General features: G+C 32.5%; 1 protein-coding gene across 2 annotated transcripts in view; it reads left to right on the top strand.

The window, feature by feature from the left end:
• The window catches only part of MDGA2 (MAM domain containing glycosylphosphatidylinositol anchor 2), a gene marked incomplete at both ends in the record, with an annotated part of 848,361 nt that overhangs the window by 524,764 nt on the left and 299,015 nt on the right, over nucleotides 1-24,582 (top strand). For both annotated transcript variants that reach the window (XM_080707341.1, XM_080707342.1), the window contains 2 exons: nucleotides 3,866-4,062; nucleotides 19,458-19,590. In XM_080707341.1, the coding sequence (XP_080563467.1) occupies nucleotides 3,866-4,062; nucleotides 19,458-19,590 (330 nt within the window). The remainder of the gene's footprint in view (nucleotides 1-3,865; nucleotides 4,063-19,457; nucleotides 19,591-24,582) is intronic.

Genomic DNA, 24,582 nt, shown 5'->3' with positions numbered 1-24,582 from the left:
TGCAGGTTTGAAACCAGCCATGCTGGCTTAAGAGACCCTATTTCCCAATAAAAAATAGAAAATATAGGTCTGGGTGTGTTGCTCGGAGGTAGAAGGGCTTCCAGAAACCCCAGTGCCACCAAAAAAAAAAATTATATGTACCATATAAACTTTATCATATATGTATATATAATATATAATTTTATGTATGTCACATATATTCACATGGATATACATACATGACACACACATATACATGCACATATGTATATATCTTTCCATAAAACATATTCTTTTTATCCATGCCATAATTTGACTTGTCTAAAATAAACCCTGTTTAGGTATGTTAGTTTTTAATTCTAAAGAGATAATTTGACTTAGAAATTTATTGAAGAATAAATTTCTATATATGGGTGAATCAGACAAAAGACTTAGCCAATTGAATACTCAGTAAACTGCTCTTAGATGATTAGATTCTCAGAAGTTCATTGACCCAGAACTCATCCAGACCCAGAAAGAGTATGTTTAAACATTGTTCAGGTCTTGTCTATTCCTGAGTGAACCTATTGGTGACCACCACTTAACCAGAAGAGAGCTAGGGAGACATCAACAAATAGATGGTGAAAAGCACAATATTATTAACTATTGATTAGCTGGTTTGGATTTGGCCCTCAGCTTTCTGGCTTCCACATTTTATTCTTGTAGCAGAATGCAGCTCATGTCTTAAGAAAAATCTATGGTTACAAGAAATTATTCTTTAAACAAGAAAGAAAATAAATTGTTTAAAGTATCATTGTAAAAACCACTATGGAGGAATTTACTCAATCTATTGTAGGTATTTGATTTATATATAAATAATCACTAAACACATGAATATAAGTTTTGAATACTTGTAAATATTTCATGATAATATTCTAGAATCCTTAAATATTACAATGCATTAAAACCTGACTGCATATATTCCTGAACAACTAATAGAATGACTTTAATTTGAAAGTTTCTTAAATTTTACCAAAAAGCAGCAGTTGTTCTGTAAATTTTCAGGACTAAAATTAGAGGCTTTTGAGGTAGCTGCAAAAGGATTCTAATGTTAGATGGAAAAAAAATCCTTAGAATGATGCAAAAGTAGAAATCAAAGTAGGACTGTCAAACAATTCACATCTGAAAGAAAAAAACATTTAGAATAATGGGCAAATTTTGAAATTTGTTCTTTACTTTGATTCCTTAGGAAAGTGATTACTTCACTAGTTTTTTGGCTTTTTCTTATTTTTACACATCAAAAAAGAATCTTTTCTAAGGAACAATGTCTTTTAAACATACAGGATGCCATGTGCTCGCTCACTTTATATTCTAGTTTCCATATAAATATTTTAGTTTATTTTTAAGGCTTTCACATAAAAGTTCTTGTCCTGTAAAAGCAGTTGACAGTCTGAGCAAATGGGTCAGTGGCCTATTTGTACCTATTTATAATGAGAGTTGAGTGCATTATGGGTTGATGCTATAAAGTTAAAAAGAAAACATGAAATAAATGCCCATTATTTAAATATATCCTAATAGTGATGATAATAATATTATTAATGGTAAAAGCTAACATTTACTGAGCATTATGACTTTATAGACTATCTCATTTAACTCTTCCACAACCTGAATAATGTGGTACTATTATTATTTCCATTTTATTAATAAGAAAAAATTGTGATCATAAAAGCTAAATAACTTGTCATGGTGATAAAGCAAAAAAAGATAAATCTGGGTAAATATGATAGCAGCAAATGTTGGCATTACACTTGAGAAGTTTAAACTAGAACATACAGCTCAGAGCTTGTTGCATTAAGGCAGGTACATTTTTTTTTACTTGAGGAAACAACATAGGGTATGTTATATTAGAGGTTAAGAAACTATAGCCCATTAGCCAAGTCTGGCAGGAAGTGCCTGTGTTTAAGTGCTGTGGGAACTCCACAATGTTCACTCTTCCTTCATTTACCAATTGTCTTTGGCTACTTTCCCATGAAAGTGGTATAGATGAACAATGAACTTGTGACTCTCAAATGCCAATATATTTACAATTTGACCTTCCCCAGAAAGTGGAAACCCTGTAAACACATAATAATGGCACATATTTTTCATATTATTCAGTGGTAGGAATATCAATGCCTTTTTTTTTTTTTTTTTGTAGGTACTGGGGATTGAACCCAGTCAGGTGCATTTTTCCTCTGAGCTATACTCCCAGCCCTATTTTTTAGTTTATTTTTTGAAACAAGGTCTCCTTGAGTTGTGAAGGGCCTCGCTCAGTAGCTGAGGCCTTCCGCAAATTGCAATCCTCTGGTCTCCACCTCTTGAATGCTGAGATTACTATCAATGCCTTTTAATAGTGACACCCATCAGCACATTTTAAATCAGCAAATATAATCTGAGACACAAAATCAGAGATGAAGGTTAAAATTTAACAAAATTCAAGTTCAAGTCAAGTAGAAACTCTAATATATTATTGATGGGATTGCAAATCAGTGCAACCACTTTGAAAAACAGCATGGAAGATCCTCAGAAGAATGAAAATGAACTTACCATATGACCCAGCAATACCATCTATGGGTGTCTACCCCCCAAAATGAAAACCAAGCTACTAAACCATTGCACAAGTATCTGTGTTCATAGATGTACAATTCATCATTCCCAAACTATAGAACCAGCCAAGATGTCCATAAACAGATGAGTAGATTATAAAACTATGGGATATATACACAATGGACTTTTACCCAGCCATAGAGGAGAACAAAATTATGGCATTTACAGGGAAATGTCACAAAAAATAAGAAATTAGATGCTTTCCCTAATATGTGAAAACTAGGGAGAAATGGGTAATAGGAGGAACTCTAGTTGAAGAAGGAGCCCTATAGAGGAGCAATTAAGGTGACCTATCTGAGGGGATGGGAGGGGGGAAGATAGAATCTCTTTAAAGCACATGATTTACTTAAACAAACATATCAAAGTCAATTACTAAATCAAGCATGGGAACAAGGGAGGGGGAGAGAATGGGATGGGGATTGGATAAAGGCTAATTGGGTGATGTATGCATGTATATCGCCACAAGTTTTTTTTTATTTCATTAATATTTTTGACTACAAGGCACCAATAAAAATATATTAAAAAATATAGCAAAGTTCAGTGCCATACTTTGTTGTATGCATGTATGTCTCCACCGTCTTACATTCCATTAAGATGTATGAATACAGTGCACCAATAAAAATTTTTAAAAGATTAGAATAATTTGTAAACATAATGTCTTGACTTTTAATATAATGGTTAATAATTTATTTTAAAAAGTACATTAAGAAAGAGTCATTCAGGCTAAAGGATACTAATATTTTTTCCACTACTGATTTCTCTGGTTCAATGTTTCGTCTAAACTCTTGAATTCAAGAGGTTTGAATTTTGATCTGTTTCGATGGATCTGTATTAGAGGTGGCTATTGACAAGGAGTTGGGAATATATAAGGTCATTTGTGCCATCTCAATAAATAGAGATTTAAAGAAACTACCATCACATTTATGAATTCTTTCCATTGGAAATTTCTTTGTAAATGAGTTCAACATACTCAATGCAAAAAAATAAGCCTACTAAGTAATACAATTGCTTAAGAATATGTATCTATTATGGGGAGGGAAAGCAAGATACTGAGGATTGAACCCAGGAGGATCTTGCTAAGTTGCACAGGTTGAACACAATATTTTGATTCTCATGAATCAGGTACCAAAAGTAGTGCAATTATAGGTTTGTGCCATCTTGCCCAGCAAAAATGTGCATCTTTATTTAGGTTAAATGACGAATACTTCAAAAGCCATGCACTTCAACATTGCTGTGTGGATTTTTTTTATTTTTATTTTAGATTTGGATGATCCAGTAGTAACTGTTCATCAAAGTATAGGTGAAGCTAAAGAACAATTTTACTACGAGAGAACAGTGTTCCTCCGGTGTGTTGCCAATTCCAACCCACCTGTGCGGTACAGCTGGAGACGTGGCCAGGAGGTGTTACTACAAGGATCTGATAAAGGGGTTGAGATTTATGAACCGTTCTTCACCCAGGTAAGAATTCAGTTACAGTATTTTTACGCACTTTACTAGGACATTTAGCTACTCTAAACAGCATACAACAATATTGCTATCTTAATATGCTTTTATTAGTACATTATAGTCTCAAAATATAAATCATGTTGACAGTAATATTTTAAAAAATAGCTGTTCCAAACCTGGTCTTTTGAAAACAATGTGTTTGAATGATCAGATGATTGAAATATGAAGGATAACTTATAAATATATGTGTGGTAGGTAAATTAAAAATGTCAACTCTTAAAACATTTAAAAATTTTTTTTTATTTTTTGTAGTACTGGAGATTGAACCCAGGGGTATTTTACATCTGAGCTATAATCCCAGCACAATTTTATTTTTTACTTTGAAAAGGGGCCTCACTAAGTTGCTGAAGGCCTCCCTATGTTGATGAGCCTGTCTCATACCTACAATTCTTCTGTTTCTTCTTCCCAAGTACTGGGATTACAATCATGTGTCACCATGCCCAGTTTTTTTTTTTGTTTAGTATATCCTAATATGTAATAATACATTTTGATAATTGACTTGGTTTTATGGAAAATATTTCTTAAAAGGACAATTTTGTTTCCAAATTGCAATGGTAAATAACTTCTCAAGGAATGAATTCCTTTACTTAAAATGTATTTGGCTTTAGTTTTAGAAAAAGTCTCTTCAATTCCCTTTGTTTATTTTTATTTAGTCTAGAAACGGAGCCTTAATTATGTTAAAATGGCAATAGACATCTATCTAAAGCACATGACGTACTTGAACAAACATATCCAAGTCAGTCACTAAGCCAAGCATGGGAAGGAGGAAGGGGGAGGTAATGGGACAGGAATTGGGTAAGGGCTAATTGGGTGATATGTTCATGTATGTCTCCACCATCTTGTACTCCATTATGATGTATGACTACAATGCACCAATAAAATATAACAATAAATTAAAAAATGACAAAAATAAGTTATTAAACTTATTTAAGAAAACATGAGTTAATTTTATATTGAGTAAACATAAAAATACTCCTGTATAATATAGAGTGTAAAGAATTAATTAATTATTAATACTGGAAATTGAACCCAGGACTTTCTATTTTCAAGCTACTTCCCCAAACATTTTTAAATTCTTTAAATACTTTTATTGTTATACTATAGTTCACATCATGATGTAATTCACAGTGATAATGGCATACATGCACACAGCACTTGGGCTTTTTCCCAGCTCCCTCCCCATTCCCTTGCTTCTCCAGACAGGGTATTGAAAAGTGATTCCTTCATTGATCCTCCCCTCCCCACCATGCTGGCTTTACTGGAGTTTACTGGCTTTACTGGAGTTTCTCCTCTATTGTCTGAAGTTCCCCTAAGTATCCAGATTACTCCCTGGCTTCCCTATTCCTTTTTAACCTTTTTATTTTGAAACAAGTTATCACTAAATTGCTGAGGCTGGCCTAAAAAATGCTATCTTCCTGTCTCAGCCTCTCAAGTAGTGGGATTACAGGCATATATCACCATGCTGGCATACACCACCATTCCCAGTCTAAAGTAGAGAATAATTCTTGAACACTGAAATTTGTAGGAATATTAAGCCCACAACAAACTTCATATTAAATGAGGAAAAACTGTGAGAATTCCCCCTAAAAACAGAAATAAGACAAGGATGTCCATTATCACCACAAATAGGAAAAGAAGAACTAAAACTGTCGCTATTTGCAGATGACATGGTCCTGTTCTTTGAAGACCCAACAAATTCAACCAAAAAGCTTGTAGAACTGATCAAAAAGTTTAGGAAAGTGTCTGGATACAAAATCAATTTTAAAAAATCAGACGCTTTCCTGTATGCCAACTACATATCCACTGAAAAAGAAATTCAGAAAATACTTCCACTCAGGATATCCCACAAAAAAAATAAAATACTTGGGAATAAACCTAATCAAGAAGGTAAAAGACCTCTACAAAGAAAATTATAAAACATTGAAAGCTTTTTTGTTTATAAAACAAAGATTTTTATGACTAGCAAAATGTACAAATTTAAATTAAGAAAGAAAAATTTTTAAGTTGAATAATATATATTTGGACAAATTTTCAATTATGTCCATGGATAAAATATACTAAAATTATACAGACCACAAGATAAATAATATTGATTTGAGACATCTAATGACCATAACTATGAAAATATACAACTAAACTTTAAATATATGCTAGTTTATAATTTTATGATTAATACTACTTTTATACTAAAACTACAATAACAAAGTTATTCCTATTTTGCCAATTTCCCAGCATCAAACCTTTTTTTTTACAATCATTGAGACTATTTCCTTATATAGCAAACCAAGTCCTGACCTCTTTCATATTAACATAATTGCCAATATTTAGGTGGTAATTATAGAATAATTCAGTGATTATACAGTTATAGCTGTACACATCATATACATTTCTTCATTTGCAAGTGTACTGTGAATTAAAAAATGCATTATTTATTTTTTTTTAAAGATTAGTGTTTTGGTGGGCTGTTACTTTCCAAAATATAAATCTTTGAAAAAATTGCCTTAGCACATGTGCTAGTAGTGAGTGTCTCATGACACAGTATGAAAGCCTGTGTTCATCTGACCACCTCTTGACTCAGGACATTGTGCCATCAATGGTTAACTGTCAGGAGGCAGGATAGAATTTTACCCATCTATTCTGCACTCCTACAATTCATTATTGAATTTTTATAAAAAGTGATTTAAAATAATTATCATCCAACTAAATAATCACCTGATTCCATATCTGTTCCTTCTATTGTCAATTTGTTTTAAAAATATGCACATCATTAAACTTTTCAAAGCATATTTTCTCTGGATTCTTAGAATCATAAGTAATTCTAAGTATTGCTTCACAATGAGTATGTTTCTTACCTGCCAATGGCTCTGGACACTGGAAAAGGAATATGTGGGCCTTATCTAAATCTAGATCAATTTTGTATATATCAAAATAGTTATAAATTTGTTTTAAAGTTATTAAGCAAACGCAACAGAATTTCTCATTCAGACCCTTGAATTTATTTCTATTTCTATATAAACAGTTTTCAAAAACCGTCTTACAAGAGCTGTCAAACTGAAACCTCTTGATTCGTCTTTTAAAAATAATTTTAGCTTTGCTTCCTTTTTTCTCATTCTTTTATTAGAAAATAACTTTTTAAATTTTAATATTTCAATACCATATTGCTACCTTCTTTTATATAATTCTCAGCCAGCCTTTACTATGCTGCATAACACAGACCTTTGCCTTTGCTAGTAACCCTGCTTCTTGAAAAGTCTGAATGAATTCGCCTAAGAAATACTAAAGAAACAAAGAAACTTTCTTGCAATTATATGTTTTGGATTAGTCAAATGTAGTTAATGACTGCCAGTTACATGCTGTTTTGACTTCAATTTAAAAATGATTTTCTTAACTTTATTACTTAGCTATGTGGCTTTATCTCTCTTTCTAAACTTGCTTTGTATTTATCTTAACTATCATGTTGGACCAAGAAACACTTTAATATCTTTAAGGTTTATACATATTTAATTTGTTAATAATAAGTGTATTTTGTAGGTCAAACTGATAAAAAAAAAAGCAATTAGTATATGTCAAGTGTCTTATCATGGAGGAAGTGCTGTCTTTTTCACAGTCAAGATATTATCCACTTTCTGTCCATAGGACACAGGTTGATGTGCTGTGTTGGCCTGATAAACACAAATCCACTAATATCATGCAACTTCCATTATTTCTTCATGGAATATTGCTGTAGGCTGCTGATGGTCATCAGGCCTTGTTTCACAAACCTCCAAACCTACTGAGTGGTTATTTAAAAAAAATAAATAGATCAAATTAGTTTTTCATGCTTTTATTTCTCCAGTATTTCTCAATGTTTAAAATAAATTCAAATAATGCTCTGTGCCTGAAAATGCCATGTTAAACCTTATCTCTTTGTTTGTCTATTTGTTATTCTACTGAGGATTGAGCCCAGATCTACTTCTGAGCCACACCCCTAATCCTACTTTATGTTTTATTGTGAAGCAGGTTCTCAGTAAGTTGTTGATGGCCTCGCTAAGTTGCTGAGGCTGGTCTTAAACCCATGATCCTCCTATATCAGCCTCCCCAGAACTAGGATTACAGGCAAGTGCAACCAGACCTGGCTAAACCTTCCCTTCTCTAATTAATATAATATAATTTGTTACTCTGTTCGAGTTACATCATCTATAGGCTGGACAAGTTTATCTCTGTCATGGTCTGCTTTTATTGATCCCTACAGAATTTTATTTTATTCTGTAAGCTAAATAACATGGCAGGAGGCTTCCTAACACTGAGGACTCATCATCTCACAGAGGCCTTGCCTGAGAAATTATATATGAAGAAAAAAAATTTTTTTTTTTTTTTTTTTTGGTGGTACTGGGGTTGCTAGAAACCCTTCTACCTCCGGGCTACACTCCCAGACCTATTTTTATATTTTTTTATTTGAAAACTGGGTCTCTTAAGCCAGAGTGGCTGGCTTCGAACCTGCGCGATCCTCCTGTCTCCGCCTCCCAAGTGTGGGGATTACAAGAGTGCGCCATCACGCCCGGCTGAAGGAACATTGTTTCCCACCCATAATTACTCTTCTTCTCTATTACCAGTCTTATTTTTTCATACTCTAAAATGATCAAATTTTTTCATCTGTGTTTGTATATAAACTCATTAAAAATAGAGAAAATCCTTTCAACAGCTTGAATAGTAGCTGACACATAGAAGATTCTCAGTAGGTTCATGTTAAAAGTTTAGCCAGTATTCCCATGGAAATATTTGGACAAATAAGAACAGAACAGTTAAAATGAGTCCAATTTACTGATAACTCCCAAATCATTCTCTATCACTCTGGCCTTTACAGAAATAGTGAAATGTGGATATGAATGAGACTGATATAATAAATGTTAGCATGTTTAATTTCCAAAAATGTTGGTGACTTCCTACTTGTAATTTTTTAACTTTCTAGTTTAATCCATTGTAAAAGAAAGCATACTCTTAATGATTTCAGCCTTTGGATATTGAGATTGTATTATGCACAACCTATGGCCTACTTTTGAAAATGTTCCATGTCCACCCCAAATACTGTGCATTCTAAAATTACTGAGTGCCAATAAGATCACATGTGTAATTATGTTGTTTAGGTCTATATATTTTCTGATTTTTTGTATCTGCTATTGTAAAAGCTATTGAAAGATGACAGTTATTATCTATGAATACAGTCCTAAATTGGCATGTTTCTTTATTTCTATCGATTTCTGCTCTATATATTTTGTAGGTATATTATTAGTACATGCAGATTTAGAATCATTGTATTTTCCTAAAGGGTTATATGGATATATTACTTCCTGGCAGTTTATCTTTGAGATGTATCCTCTGTACCTCTTGAGGTGTTTCTTGCCTTAAGGTTTTCTTCCTCTGTCAAAAGTTAGCTACACAAACTTTCTATTGGGGTGTGTGTGTGTGTGTGTGTGCGTGCGTGTGTGTGTGTGTGTGTGTTGCTAGAGATTGAATCAGGGACATTTTATCTAGGCATTCTATCTCAAAGCTATAATCTCAATCACAGTCCACATATTTTATTTTTTAGTTTGGAAACAGGGCCTCACTAGGTTGCTAAAAGCCTCACTAAATTGCTGAGTCTGGCTGTGAACCTGTGATCCTCCTGTTTCAGCCTCCCAAGTATTGAAATTATAGGTATATGCCACCACACCAGGCTATCAAGAAGTGATTGTTAAAACCTTAAAAATTATGCTTTTATCCTTGATTATTACTTTACCATTCCCTCAGTATTATCATAGAATACTTTTACAAGATTTGAATTTCTCAAATTTTATTGTTTTATATAATGCATTAATTCTATGTATATTTTAATTATTTTATTAAAACAATATCCCTGCCAGGCGTGGTGGCGCACGCTTATAATCCCTGCGCTTGGGAGGCGGAGACAGGAGGATTGCACAGGTTTGAAGCCAGCCTCGCTGGCTTAAGAGACCCTGTTTCCAAATAAAAATATAAAAAATAGGTCTGGGAGTGTAGCTCGGAGGTAGAAGGGCTCCCAGGAACACCAGTACCACACACACACACACACACACACACACACACACACACAAAACAATCATCCTTTGAAATAATTGTTATTCACTTATATTCACCAAAATATTTACTATTTCTAATCAGTTTACTTTTGTTTATGGTGCAAAGAAATGTTTTAGGTTTATTTATTTATTTTGCAAAGTGCATATGCATATTTCTAGCATCATTTATTGAAGAAATCATTATTTCACCACTAAATTTCTTTTGCACTTGATTAGAAATATACTCAGTATATTTGAATATATTTTTAAATGATTTATTATCCTATTAATCTATTTGTCTAGTAATTTGTATTGGAGCATGCCTTAGTTTATTTTTTTCTGCAATAACAGGATACCACATACTAGTTAATTTATAAAGAGATGATATTTATTTCTCACAAGTTTTAAGGCTGGAAATTCCAGTGTTCAAGGTGCTAGCCTTGGGTGAGGGCCTCCTTGCTGATTCATAACATGGCCAGAGAGCATGAAAGAGAGCTCACTTTTAAAACAAAGCCACTTGTACAGTTATCTACTCCTGAGAGAATAACATTAATCCATTCATGGAGACAAACCTACAATGACCTAATCCCTTCCTAAACATTTGACCTACTAATACCTTCACAGTGGCAATATAATTTTCCCATCAGTTTTGGTGGGAACATTCAAATCATAGTGGAACACTCCAATAATAATTTATCTTCTTGGATCTATGACCTCTGTGGCCTTATAATGTTAAAATTATCCACACAAAATATCTGAGATCTACCATGTGCAAGGAACTTGCAAAGCTTTGCCAGAAATATAGAGGTTACATGCACAAGGTTTCTCCTTTACTGTTTGTTTAAAGAGTGATTATGACACGATATTGCTGATACTGCTATAAAGGGTACATTTCAGTGGAAGCATTAGAATCTACAAGAAATGTAGAGAAAAGCAAAATCTACAAGGGTTTTCTGCTTTGTGTGAAATGTCTGGTTGGCTGGAACAATAATTAATAAAAGACGGGAACTGTGTACTCTGAAGATGAGAAGGAATACTAGAACTATATTGGATCATGTGACTGTTTAGTCTTTTAAGGTTAGAAAATTAAATTTTTGAAAGATGTTAGATTTTCAATAAGAATGCTATTCAATAGTCTTATTTTTAATAAAATAAACATAAAACAATGATATATCTTTATCTTATATTCCCATACTAGATTAATAACTATATCAGTTTGAACTGAATATTTATTTCACAATCTTACTGAGTGACAAAAACTTGTTTATACCTTTTTATAAATGTTTCTAGAATGAAATTGGTTTATATTCCTGAGACTGATAATAAATAATATGCATATAATAAAATGGAATAATCATACATATAATTATCTTTTATATTTCTACTCAATTAATACTGAAAGATACAGGCAAGCAAGCATATATTATCTTTTATAATGCATAAAAATAGTAGAGATGCAGAAATATGTGTAAATTGGCAGCCCTTATGCTTTTATCAATATCTAAGAATAATTATAAAGAACTAGAATAAGTAATTTTTTAATGTTCCAGGTTATTTTAAAAGTAACATGGAAAAGTTGCTTGAGGGTATTGGTATTCTTTACTAAATCAATGTTAGCCATGGTAAAGCCATTGACTAATGTATAAATTCTTTATATTTCTATCTTTAAAACATAGTTACAAAGGGCCACCAGTCCCAATTTAGCTCAGTATTAAGATTTGCCTACCATGTATAATGCCACAGTGTCTATTCCCAACACTGTTTTTTTTAAAAACAATGGTTTGAAATGTTTAAAATATAGTTGTTGTAAATTATTTTGTAATTGTCCAATAAGTGTGTACTTAAATTTTACAAATTGCATTCGTTTGCCATTTTTTTAGAACTTTTGTAAAGATGTTCATGACATCATCTTGTATATTGTAATTATACCAACTAATTACACAACTGAACATATTTACATCAATTACATAATTAGTTATAATTAGGCTAATTAGACTAATTATACAATTACACAATAATCAACTCAAAATTTCTTTTAACAAATCATGAAAATTTACATGCAAAAAGACTCCCAACAACATAGAAGATCAAATTTATGTAATCAACCAAATAAACTTAACTGTTATATGATAAAGCAGCTATAAATATTAAAGTCCAAATTACATATACACATACACTGGTATTCTTTTTGTCATATGATATATGTTTTTAAAAAGACACTTTTGTCATTTTACTAATTTGGTAAATTAAGTGGTTAAGGTCCAAATTCTTTAGTAATTGTTCTGTAATTCTTTATATTCCTTCAACAAGTTTGTATTAGTGGCCCTCCCTCATGACATGGTATAAATTAATTTTAAGTACTAACTTAGAACTCTATTTTGCATGACTCTTATAGGTTCACACTTTTGGTATCTTATTATTAACTATAAGAAGTAATCATTTAATTTATCTACAACAACTCTCCAGTCCCATGATGAGCTGATCTATTGGGAAGGCATAGATCTAGAGGGTTTTCTATCTCTGCTCTGTGTTCTTTCCCATAGAGCTTATTTTTTTTTTCTTTTTGCAGTACTGGGATGGAACCCAGGGGCATTCTACCTCCAAGCTACACTCCTAGCCCTATGTTTTTTTCTTTTATTTTAAAACAGGGTCTCACAGAGTTGCAAAGGGCTTCACTAAGTAGCTGAGGCTGTTCTTGAACTGTGGTCTTCCTGTCTCAACCTCTAAAATGCTGAGGTTATAAGCATGTGCCACCATGCCCAGCTGCCCTGTTCTGAGTAAAAATCTCCTAGGATATGCTTGTGAAAGCCATCGTGCTTATTGAGGTATACTTATTGGTCTTTAAAGAGTGGGAATCATCTCAAAGGGTCGCATGATATCTTCTTTTAAGCCTTGAATTCTCAACATTACTCTCCAAATTTACTCTTTATTTTTGGATAATATAAATGCCAATAGCATTCCTGACCATAAGAACTCAATTATAAAAAACCTTCAAAATTGTAATTTAATTTCCAAACCCATTGCTATTGGTTCAGATATATTTGATCATTTTATATATTTCCCTTAGGGATTACTTTCCTTTTATATCCTCTTAAATACTACAACTAGTCTCAATGTGGTTAGAAATTTCCACTGAAAACTTGTAAGATAATGTGGCTTCATTCTTTTCCAGTCGCCAGTCTCCACTGAGTTGACTCAGTGTCAACACTGAGAACAACATGCAGAACACTGCACAAATGGTAGGGATTAGAAGTAAAAGGAAGCATCTTATGAAATGGAAAAGGCAGGATCAATACAGATATATAATGTATATGGCAAAAGCACATATAAACATGCTTTCAAATATTTCTGATTTAAACAGACAAAAATATTAATTCAGAAAATTAAAAGAAACATGTAAGAGGAATACAGTTTTAGAGATTGACTTAAAGGTAATAGCTTTGAGCTTGGAAACACTTTCTTGAAATAATGGCTCTCAAGTAGTATTTAAAATAACTGTAGAGCCATTTTCGGAGTACTCCTGGAAGAGTAAATGGTTATGGTTTGCAGAAATCATGTTTCAAACAATTTTCAAAAAGAGAAGGCAAAATTTGATGAAAATTTAGATAGATAAGACCAGTGACATTAGCCACAGAATAAGTATTTTTATATGTTTATTGGTGCATTATACTCATTACATCATAACGTGGTTCATAGTGATAGAGACAGACATGCACTCAACAGTCGGCCAGCTTGACCCCAGCTCTTTCCCCAGCACTCCCTTTTCCATAGAGGATATTGAGGTTGGCATTGGTATTCTCATATATGTAGAAAACTCCAATGGAAGTGCCTCCTTCATTGATCCTTCTGGCTTCTCTCCCTCTTCCCCTAGATCACTTCCTTGGTTCTCCTGGGGTTTCTCCATATCCTGAAGTCCCACTGATTACTATCTAGCTTTTGCATATGAGAGAAAACATATGTGTCTTTATTCTCTGTTACTAGCTAATCTCACTTAATATTCTACAGATCCATCCATTTTCCTGAAAATGACATTATTTTTATTCTTCTTTATTACTGAGTAGAATTCTATATCCATTCATTTTTTGATGGACAGCTAGTTTGGTTTCATAATTTGGCTGTTGTGAATATTCTGTAAATATGAATATGAATATATTTTTAGAACAAATACAAATCAGCTCACACAATCCACCTAATCTGGCCTTTTAAGCCTTGGAATTTTAGCCCACATCACACCTTATTATTGTTGTGCTTTCCAGTTACACAGGTGGTCAGTCTAGTAATCCAACAGGCCAGCCTTGGCACACTCATGGACCAAATGATTATTTGTTCTTTGAAGTGAGGCTGTAATTAATTTTGTATAAACATATTCATTGAAATATAATATACATGTAGAAAAGCATATGAAAAACATATGAAAACTGATAGAAGGTGGCAGGGTCAGTGTTGGAGTAGAATGAACTCATCAGATATTTATAGAAGACATATGAGTAGAGGCCACAATGTAGAGAGGGAGGTGGGAGAAGTCAGGCATAGACAGAGGAAGGGGAAATTCAAGAAGGACGAAAAATTTAGAAATTGAGGAGAAAAGTTTAGTTTATTCATTTTTTGAGAAGAATGAAGTATTTGGGATGGGGAAGAGAGTATGTTATGCCAGAAAAATAGATATCAATAAGTAACTAAAAAAGTTCACCAGAAGAAATTAGAAAACCAGGCTAGATTATTTTAAAAGACCATGAAATAACAGGCAAAAGGGCAATTGCTAACAAAGATCACAACTAAAAGAGAAAAATCTAGAAAATCTAGAATTTATTAATTATAGTAGTGACTTTCCAACTGTGATTTTTTTTTTTTTTTTGGTGGTACTGGGGTTCCTGGAAGCCCTTCTACCTCTGGGCTACACTCCCAGACCTATTTTTTACATTTTTATTTGGAAACAGGGTCTCCTAAGCCAGCGCGCGGCTGGCTTCGAACCTCCGCGATCCTCCTGTCTCTGCCTCATAAGCGCGGGGATTACAAGCGTGGCCACCACGCCCGGCTCCAACTGTGATTTTTTTTTGACTAAAATTTTTTCAGTTAACCATACATATATGCTGAGTGATGCTGTGATAATAAATTTGATTCACTAGGAATATATTAGTATATTATAGACTTAAATATGTACAGTAAGTAAAAAGTGAGATGGTAAATCAACCAAGAAATGATTTGATTATTATACTCTTAACTGCCTTTACCTGAAGAGCTGTCAAACTAGGAAAAATAATCTAAAATGTGAATAATAAGTGGAAAAGTATGGAGTCATAGAAGGAAGGGTTTATTGGATTTTAACAAAAGAACATCCTTGAACATTAGTGATAAGGTTTCAATGGAGTATTATTAAAAATGTGGCATTCAGAAAATATATATTAAAAAAACTGTCAGTGAAAACAAAAACAACATATACTGATGGGGTATAATTAACTATGTTGAAACAAGAGACTTTATAATTAATTATACATTTAAATGATACTGTTCATCCTTTGTATATATTTGAGAATAATTATCACTGATTGCTTATGGAATATTGGCTACATTTAATAAAGCTGTCAGAAATCTTCCTTTTAGAATTTGAAGGACTAATTATATATAGCACTATATATAAAATATGTAATTGCATTTATATTATTTATTGAATTTTAATATATAACTATATGTATATATGTATCTATAGTCATCTATAGTTCTTTGATTTACATTTAATTTTATTTATTAAGGTAAGATTTAAATGGCACCTGATTCTAATGTTCTGATATAGTGACTTCAGTGAATATTTTGTTCCAAAAATAATAACAGTCTATGTAAATTGTTACTAAAGGAGCATAACCCTTTTCTATTATGTACACAAATGTCTATTTATTACATACTATAATAATGACATTTTTCTCTAAGTTTATTTTCTGAATATTTTTTATTTATTTTACATATATTGAGCTCATATCAGGTGCCAACCAGGTAGAAAATTCTGCAGAAATAAGCATATATATAGAAAAGTCTTGGTTGGTGAGAGGCAGTTATAGTAGTTTTAATTTGAAAAAGTATTCATTTTAAAGTGACTTTTAAATGTTAAATCCTGTGTGTGGTCCTCAGAATTCAATGTTGAGAGCAAGGCAGAACATAATCCCTATTCTCTAAGTACTTACTGGCAAGGGAAAGAGTCTGGCAGGTGTAAATCCATTGTCTAAATGAATGTAAAAATTAAACTGATGCAAAACAGCAGAAACAAAACTTATAAATAGGGATTCCTCCTGCTCCAGAAGTTGAGGAAGGGCTGACTTACTTGTGTAAGTGCAGATTTTTAACATCCAAAAATGAGTTAAAACTGATTAGGCATAGAAGTACATAATCTTCTGAAGAAATATAAATAAATAAATATCCTGGGTGTAAGACTCTAAGAAATCAGGATGCAATCAGAGATTCAGGGAGAGTGATAATCACTGGGTTTGATAATTATGTCCATAGTTATTGTGTATATTTATAAGAATAAGCATAAGTCATTCTCATGATCTACCAGGAGATGGTATCATCCAATTTCTTTTCTTTTTTGGGGTGGGGGGTACTACGAGTGGAACCCAGGTGCATTCTACCTCTGAGCTACATCCTTAGCCCTATCGTTTTATTCTTTGTTTTGAAACAAGGTCTCACTAAGTTGTGGAGGGCTTCACTAAGTAACTGAGGCTGGCTGAAAACCTGCAACTCTCCTGTTTCAGCCTCCTAAGCATTGAGATTACAAGCATGCTCCACCAAACCCAGTTTAATTTCATGTTTTAAAACAGTGAGCTGCGCGTGGTAGTGCAAGGCCTCCCAGCATTTGGGTGGCTGATAGTGGAGGATCACGGTTTGTGGACAGCCTCAGTTACTTAGTGAGGCCCTCCACAACTTAGTGGGACCCTGTTTCAAATTAAAGGATTAAAAACTAGGGCAGGTGGTATAGCTTGGAGGTAGAATGCCCCTGGGTTCCATCCCCAGACCCTCAAAAAAAAAAAAAAAAGCCAGTGAAAAAGTGGTAGGTAAGTGAAATGATGGGTATGTTAATTAGTTTGTGATAATTATTTCACAATATACAACTATATCAAACATTAAGCCATATACCTTAAACATATCCAATTTTTACTTGCCAATTATACCTCAATAAAACTGAATAATCAGTAGCTTTCCAGCTGAATGTAGTTTAGACCCTTACAGCTAAAAATAAAAGGAATCATTGAGATTGAATGTGTGTTTAAAGGTCAACAAAAGGTTCTAGCTGAGAAAGAGATACTGAATATATGAATAAGAAGTTATATTGACTCTAAGCTTCCCATTATTAAAGAAGGAAAAGGGGGTCTAAAGGAAGATTTGAAGTTCACATTAGGATATGTTGAAAGATGTCTATGAAGCATCAACTGGGTATTTTGAAGCAAAAATTGGGGCAGTAAGAGACAATATGTATTTGAAGCTCGGGGAGAATTCTGAAATAAAAATTAGATTTTGGAGGAAGCAGGAAAAGAAGGACTGTAGTAAAATTTTCCATCAGCAAGGATGGTATGTCACTTGGAAAATTTTTGTAAATTGAGGTCAATTGTGGAACAAATTGAATCCCAGGGAAAACCAATAGGTAAGTGTTGAGAAGAAAAGCAAAGTAGTGCTAGCAGTACTTGTCGCAGAGGGAGAAGAGTTAAGAGGTATCGCCTCATTCAGAAAATGGCTGAGTCAAGTGGTTATAGTATAACATTCTCTTTCAACAATTCTAAACACATTTTTCTAAGCATTTTACTTAGTTAATGTCCAAGAACTGTAACACAGGAGAATATATTTTAGGTACAGTCTAAAAACAGACTGCTGTGTATAGTTGTATGGGATGGCATTTATATTGTTTATACAGAAAAAAAAAGATTCAGTCTTCTTCCTAGAGCAAGCCATTCATGTGATTTTGCCAAAAGGTATATTCAGATCTCATATTTTGTAAAAGTGAAAAATAGTAACTGTGTGAGGTTATGGGTATATTTGTTAACTTGATTAGGGTCATTATTGCATAATGGGACAAGTAAAATAACAGTGTATCACTTATTCCAATGAAGAAAATGCTAAAGGTGTGTGTGACTGATTTTAAAACTGGACTTTCACACTGATTTGACAGGCTTATGATTGTAATGCCATGTGCACTGCAGTGGAGATTTGTTTGACATTTTTGCAAAACTATGTGCCAGTGTCTGGCCATGCTTATTACAAATAAACAATATTTTTGTCTACTACATTATGAATTAGTTCAATCCTTCTTAAGAGCATACAGAAGTGTTACCATTTAGGGCTCAAATATCATTATCCAAGTAAAATCCGTCCCACACAGATTTTATCTGGGAAAATTATTATTTTGAAAATTATTCCAAAAATAAAGCCATTGGGACACTGTTGCGCCATCACCACAAGGAAATTACTTATGAAAGGAGCTGCTTTGAGAAGGTATGCTAATGACTTTATAAGGCAAAGAAATCCAATGGGACCTAATTTGAACTGAGCCGAGGTGTTTTTTTTTTTTTAAAATCGTTGTTTGTTTCTTCTTTTTACCTTTTGAATAATTTCTTTCTAAAGTTTTGGCAAGATCTTCTCTGCCCCATTAGGAGTTTATGATACTTGTGGGCTCTTGCCAGATTTAGGTCCATCTACAACCTGATAGACCCAGTGCTTAAATACTAAGCATAAAAAACAAGAATGATAATCATACAGGAACACGCATAAACACTTTTATCATTCAGTTTTAGATCTGTCACCTGCCATTGCTCCACATAAACAAAACGTTTATGTATGTAAATTTAATTATCTATCATTAGATGCTTCATTAACTTTTTTCTAATAACATTTCATTTATCGAATTTTCTACAGAATGCTCTTTTAAAACATTTTCTGTTGGATTCTGCATAGACTTCAGTGTTTGTTGAATAAACTCGATTATTAAGTGTACTGTTCTGATCTTTGCATAATAATTTGCATAACTACCACCAGAAATAGATCTTTCTCCCCTAGGAACCTAGTTTGCAAAGAAAATGTTATGAATTTTCATTGTAGTCTGTTAGCTTTTACCTCTAGGCATATTACAGTATTGTTTTAAAATGCAGTGTTTCTTTTTAAATTTAGGCCATGTTACTTATAAAAAAATAAGACAATCTGCCATATTCTAATATAATTTAGTACAGAACAGAAGAACAGAATGCTTTATTCATTAACTCTGGTTACCATTGACTTTTTTTCTAGTAACTTTTTTTTTTTTTTTTACATTTTCAGGGTGAAACAAAGATCTTAAAACTAAAGAATCTTCGACCTCAGGACTATGCTAATTATAGCTGCATTGCTTCTGTGAGGAATGTCTGTAATATTCCTGATAAGATGGTGTCATTTAGACTTTCTAACAAAACAGGTATGGAATTATCCCTGTAGGTTACATGTCTATTTTTATAACTAATTTTAAAGGACTCTTTAATCTGGTATAGAACAAAGAGCTTCTATAATTTATGTAGGAACAAGCACCTTTTTCCCCCCAGTGAAATCTGAGCTATCTGAAAAGCTTTTGGTAAATGAACACAGTGAATCCTAATTGTAATATGCTCTGTGTAATACTTTTACATATATGGCTTATAGACTGGGAGTTCCTTAAAATGCTGTATTTATAAACATCACGAGAACTCAATATATCCTTTTCAAAAATATTTTTGAGGAATACTGGATTTTTCATGTAAAAATTCATGATCTAAGTTGCTAAAAGTGTTTCATAATTCCAAAGCTAACTGTTTCAAGAAAACTAATTGCTAATTTTAACTACTTGTTTATAGGACAGAATTTTTATAGAAAAATGCCAAAACATTAGCAAAATTGCAGCTAAAAGTAGCTTGTGTTTAATCATAAAGACCTCAGAATAACTGTGAAAAGATTAAGAAGAAATTACTGAGTGGAAGATTAAAGAGAGAGCATATGAATGAACTGTTTTCTGTATTACTGTGTAGAAGGACTCACCTTAATACATTTATATTTGAACTGCTTTTGAAAAAGTTCAACTTTCAGCTACAATGATGAGTTTTTACTTTTAAAAAACTCTAGCAAACTAAAGAATTTTAAAATTCTTTTTTCCATGAACTTTGTTTTGTCTGGGTCTACATCCTAGTTGATGGGTAACTGACTTCAGTCTTTGTCTCAGATCCTCATAAACACAGACAATTATGGCAATTAATTAATAAGTTGGTTTGTCTAAAGCATGTGGAACGTACTTTACTTATTCCAACAGAGACAGTCAGAAACTCTAACCAAATAATTTAGTGAAAATACTAAACATAGGGCCTTTTTGGAGGAGTAAAAGAAAAGTTTGCACATATATTAATTCATTAAGGTATGCTCTAAGGAATTAATAAAATTTCAAAATTTCATCTATTCATTTATTTATCAGAACCTTTTTTATCCTCTATGAGTCAGAAATAACAAGCATAGGAATAATGGCTAAGGTACAAGTTGCCTTAGACTATACAATGCTTTAAGTATCAGATAAGAGTTACTAGAAGAAAGTACAGGAATAATGTGGGAAAGAAAAGTAAGCCTTATAAATAAAGGATAAGTAAGATTTGATAGAAATTAAGTGTAGAAAAAAATGGAAATATAAGATCTTATAGGACCTAAGACTCATAAATCAGTAATTTCAAGTTACTTAAAAACAAAAATAGAATATTGAGAAATAAAAATAAACATTAATATATAAGAAGTGTTTGTGATCATGCTGTTCTTCTTGGCTTGAAATATATTGTTAATTATTAAAAGTCGTTTTTCTAGCTTAGTATATTTATAAAATACAGATGATCCAGAGAAAAAAATTAAAAATAAAGTAGAAATAGGTCCTCTGGGATGGATAAAGGCATTGCAGTAGAATAAGAAAGAGCCAAAAAGCAACTATATTATTACCTATATTACAATCATGCATTTCAGCAGTGGTTTATTAATTTTATCCTCTTTATGTTTATTAACTCAGTTTATATTTATAACTACTGGATTATGAGTAGGCAGTTTTTTAATCATGCTTTTTCCTATCATCTGCACATAACTATTTTGCAGCAACTAAAGTGTTTTCATTGAGTTTTTCTGAGAATGAACTAAATTTACAAACACAAAATTGTTTAAAGACTAAGAAATGCCATAAAATCATTTTTAATATTTTGCTGTAAAATATAGTTTTATTATTTTTCAATATATTACATCTCATAAAGATTAGAGATAAGTCTGATCCTAATGTGTGGAGATTATTTTAAATAGAAGACCAACCAGCATAGACTGGGGGAAATGAATTTAAATTAAGTTAGAATGTTTTATTAGAAACAAATAAGGATTTCTTATTTTGATGTTGAAAGGGGAAGATTACCATAGAAGTCATGTGAGAGAGTCCTGAAGCTTTTATGTCTGCTGGAGAATCATTATTTCTTCTGTTTTCATTTCCTTTCTTTTCCTTTTCTTTCCTTTTCTTTCTTTTCCTTTCCTTTTCTTTCTTTTTCTTTCCTTTCCTTTTCTCTTGAGGGACTTTATTTTTAAGATGGTTTAACCAATCCTTAGCTTAGAAAATAAAGTCTGAACTATACTTCTTACAGAGGACATGACAGTGCTATAAATGCAAATATTTTGTATTTCTGTTAAATTTTATATTTTCAGGCTAAGGTATATTTAACTGAGCAAACTGATAAAACAAATGTGAATGGAATTGTTTACACTATGATGTGAGACTATAATGCACCAATAATAGCATAAAAACAAATTTTAAATTATCTTACAAGATTTTAGATTGATACTCATTATAAAATAAGTTATGATAAATAAATGGGTATAAAAATATAAACTAGTACTTGGTTGACACTTCAATAACTGTAATCAAGCATATCAGATGCCCGATACATACTTATACCAGGTATGCCTCAGAACTTTTCCCATCTGGTTGTGCTCATTGTTGGAAGTGTTTACACATTTCAAATCGTTATGCACTAGGAATAAAATAAACTTAGACCATCTCCACATAAAATGTTTGTAAACTGCCAGATAAATGCATATCAGAGAATTCATTTCTCTTCAAATACTGGTCCAGGAGCACAAGCCATCATTGCATTAGTTAATATGAGGCCAGATAATTTTATGATTGTCACTGTTGGCAATTTCTAAGTTACAGAGCTAAATGCCCCATTATTAACTCTCATTTTGCAAAATGTCAAGGAAAATATGTACCTTACTGAGAAGAAGAAATTATGTTATATTTTATAACATACTCTCTGTAAACCAATATTTATAAAAGTGCTCATTTGGGAAGTTATTTTAATAGTAGAGGCCAATTAATGGACAAATAACTATGATTTTGGTACAGACAAACTTTCATTACAATATTTTTACAGTCTAATAAACATTTTTTCAGTATACTTTTATTGGCACATTGTAATTATGCATAATAATGAGGTATAGAGTAATAAGGATATAAATGTACACTCCATTTAGTTTGTTTTCCTCTGAATCCCACCTTACTCCCTCTTCTTTTCCATACATGTCATTGATATTGGTATTAATAATTCTGTATATGTCCATGACATTTGAACTATTACCTTCATCAAATCTCCTTTCATCCTCCTTCCCCTAAGGCCCCTCCATCCTCCATGGGTCCCCTGGAGTCTTTCCCCTTTATCTAAATTCCCTTTTGTTAACCAATTACTCTCCTCCACATATGAGAAAAAATACAGCTGTTTGCTTTCTGAGACTAGCTATTCTCATTTATCATAATATCCTCTAGTTACATATATTTTTATGCAAATTGCATAATTTTTCTTTATAGCTGAATAAAATTCCATTGTGTCTTAAGATCAGTTTTGTAATCCATTCATCTTATCTGTTGCTGGATACCTAGCCTGATTCCATAATTTGGCTATTATGGATTGTGCTGCTATAAACATGGATATGCATATATTGCTATATAGTATTCTGACTTCAATTCTTTTGGAAATATATCCAGTAGTGGTATAGCTGGATCATGTGGTGGTTCCATTCCTAGTCTTTTGAGGAATTTCCACATTGATCTTTTTAGTGGGTATACTAAGTTTCAATCCCACCAGTACTATATAAGGGTTTCTATTTCCCCACATTCTCACCAGCATTTATTACTATTTTTTGTATTCTTGATGACTGTCATTCAAACTGAAATTAGAATCTCAGAATAGTTTTGATTTGTATATAGACTACTTTTCATATATTTAATAATCATTTATATTTCTTCTTTTGAGAGGTTTCTATTCAGTTTAATTGCCCATGTTTGACTAGGTTATTTAACTTTGTGTTATATTTTTCTAAGTTCTTTATATATCCTAGATATTAATTGCAAACCTGTATAGAGCTGATTTACAGGATGCCCCAAAACCATGGCATTTTAAGATAGAAACAATGTCTACTATAGATAGATATGATGAAGGAAACAGTTCAGATAACGTTATGTCCATATTTGAAGGTTTCACTACCAATCTCACTAACATATATGGGGAGGGATGGGATCCAGAGGAATCACATGTACCAAGTGCTGTTTGCATATATGTTTGTCTCACATTGAAATTTACTATAAAGTATAATTATGATGCACAAAAAATACAAAAATAACATAATTTCTAAAAGTTTTTTGCAGTAGAACAATGTCACCTAGGTCCCTTTCATATCTGGTAAATGAGATTTTGTGGTAGGTGGCTGGTACTGTATACATCTTAAACAAACTTAAACAATTGCTTTGGGTAACAATAAAATGTGGTCTTTGTTATCAAACTGTTTTATGAACCCATTCAATTTTGTGAATATAAACCTTTGTTAATTAAGGTCAGTTTTCTATAACTGCTTAGAAAAGCAATGTTTAAGTCATTTTAAAAGTTAGCGTCATTTATTGATTAACCAACAGTGTGTTGACATCACAGCTTATAACTTTGTAGCTTTACCTTATTAAATCTGAAGTGTCCAATAATTTATGAATTGCTTGGCATGCTATCCAAGTATCTTCTGTCACATAGTGTCATTATGTGTATCACACCTAATGTATGTGCCTTAAAGCATATAGTAACAATACATAGGATTTTATTTTTTAAAAAGGATAAGTTGCCATGTTACTTTATTCCTTACATGCACAGTGACCAGTTGACATGGTGTTGCAGCAGCATCTCAAAATTGTTTTGGTTGTCCTAACCCCAATGGAAAGAAAAATCACATTGGGCCAGGCATTGTGGTGCATGCTTGTAAGACCAGCATTTGGGAGGCTGAGATCAGAGGATTGTGGTTTGCGGACAGCCTCAGCTACTTAGCACGGCACTTTGCAACTCAGTGAGACCCTGTTACAACAAAAAGAAAAAGACTAAAAAATAGGGCTGGGGTG

This window comes from Muscardinus avellanarius, assembly GCF_963383645.1.
Source record: "Muscardinus avellanarius genome assembly, chromosome: 12".
Taxonomy (NCBI): domain Eukaryota; kingdom Metazoa; phylum Chordata; class Mammalia; order Rodentia; family Gliridae; genus Muscardinus; species Muscardinus avellanarius.
This window is presented reverse-complemented; position numbering and strand designations above follow the sequence as displayed.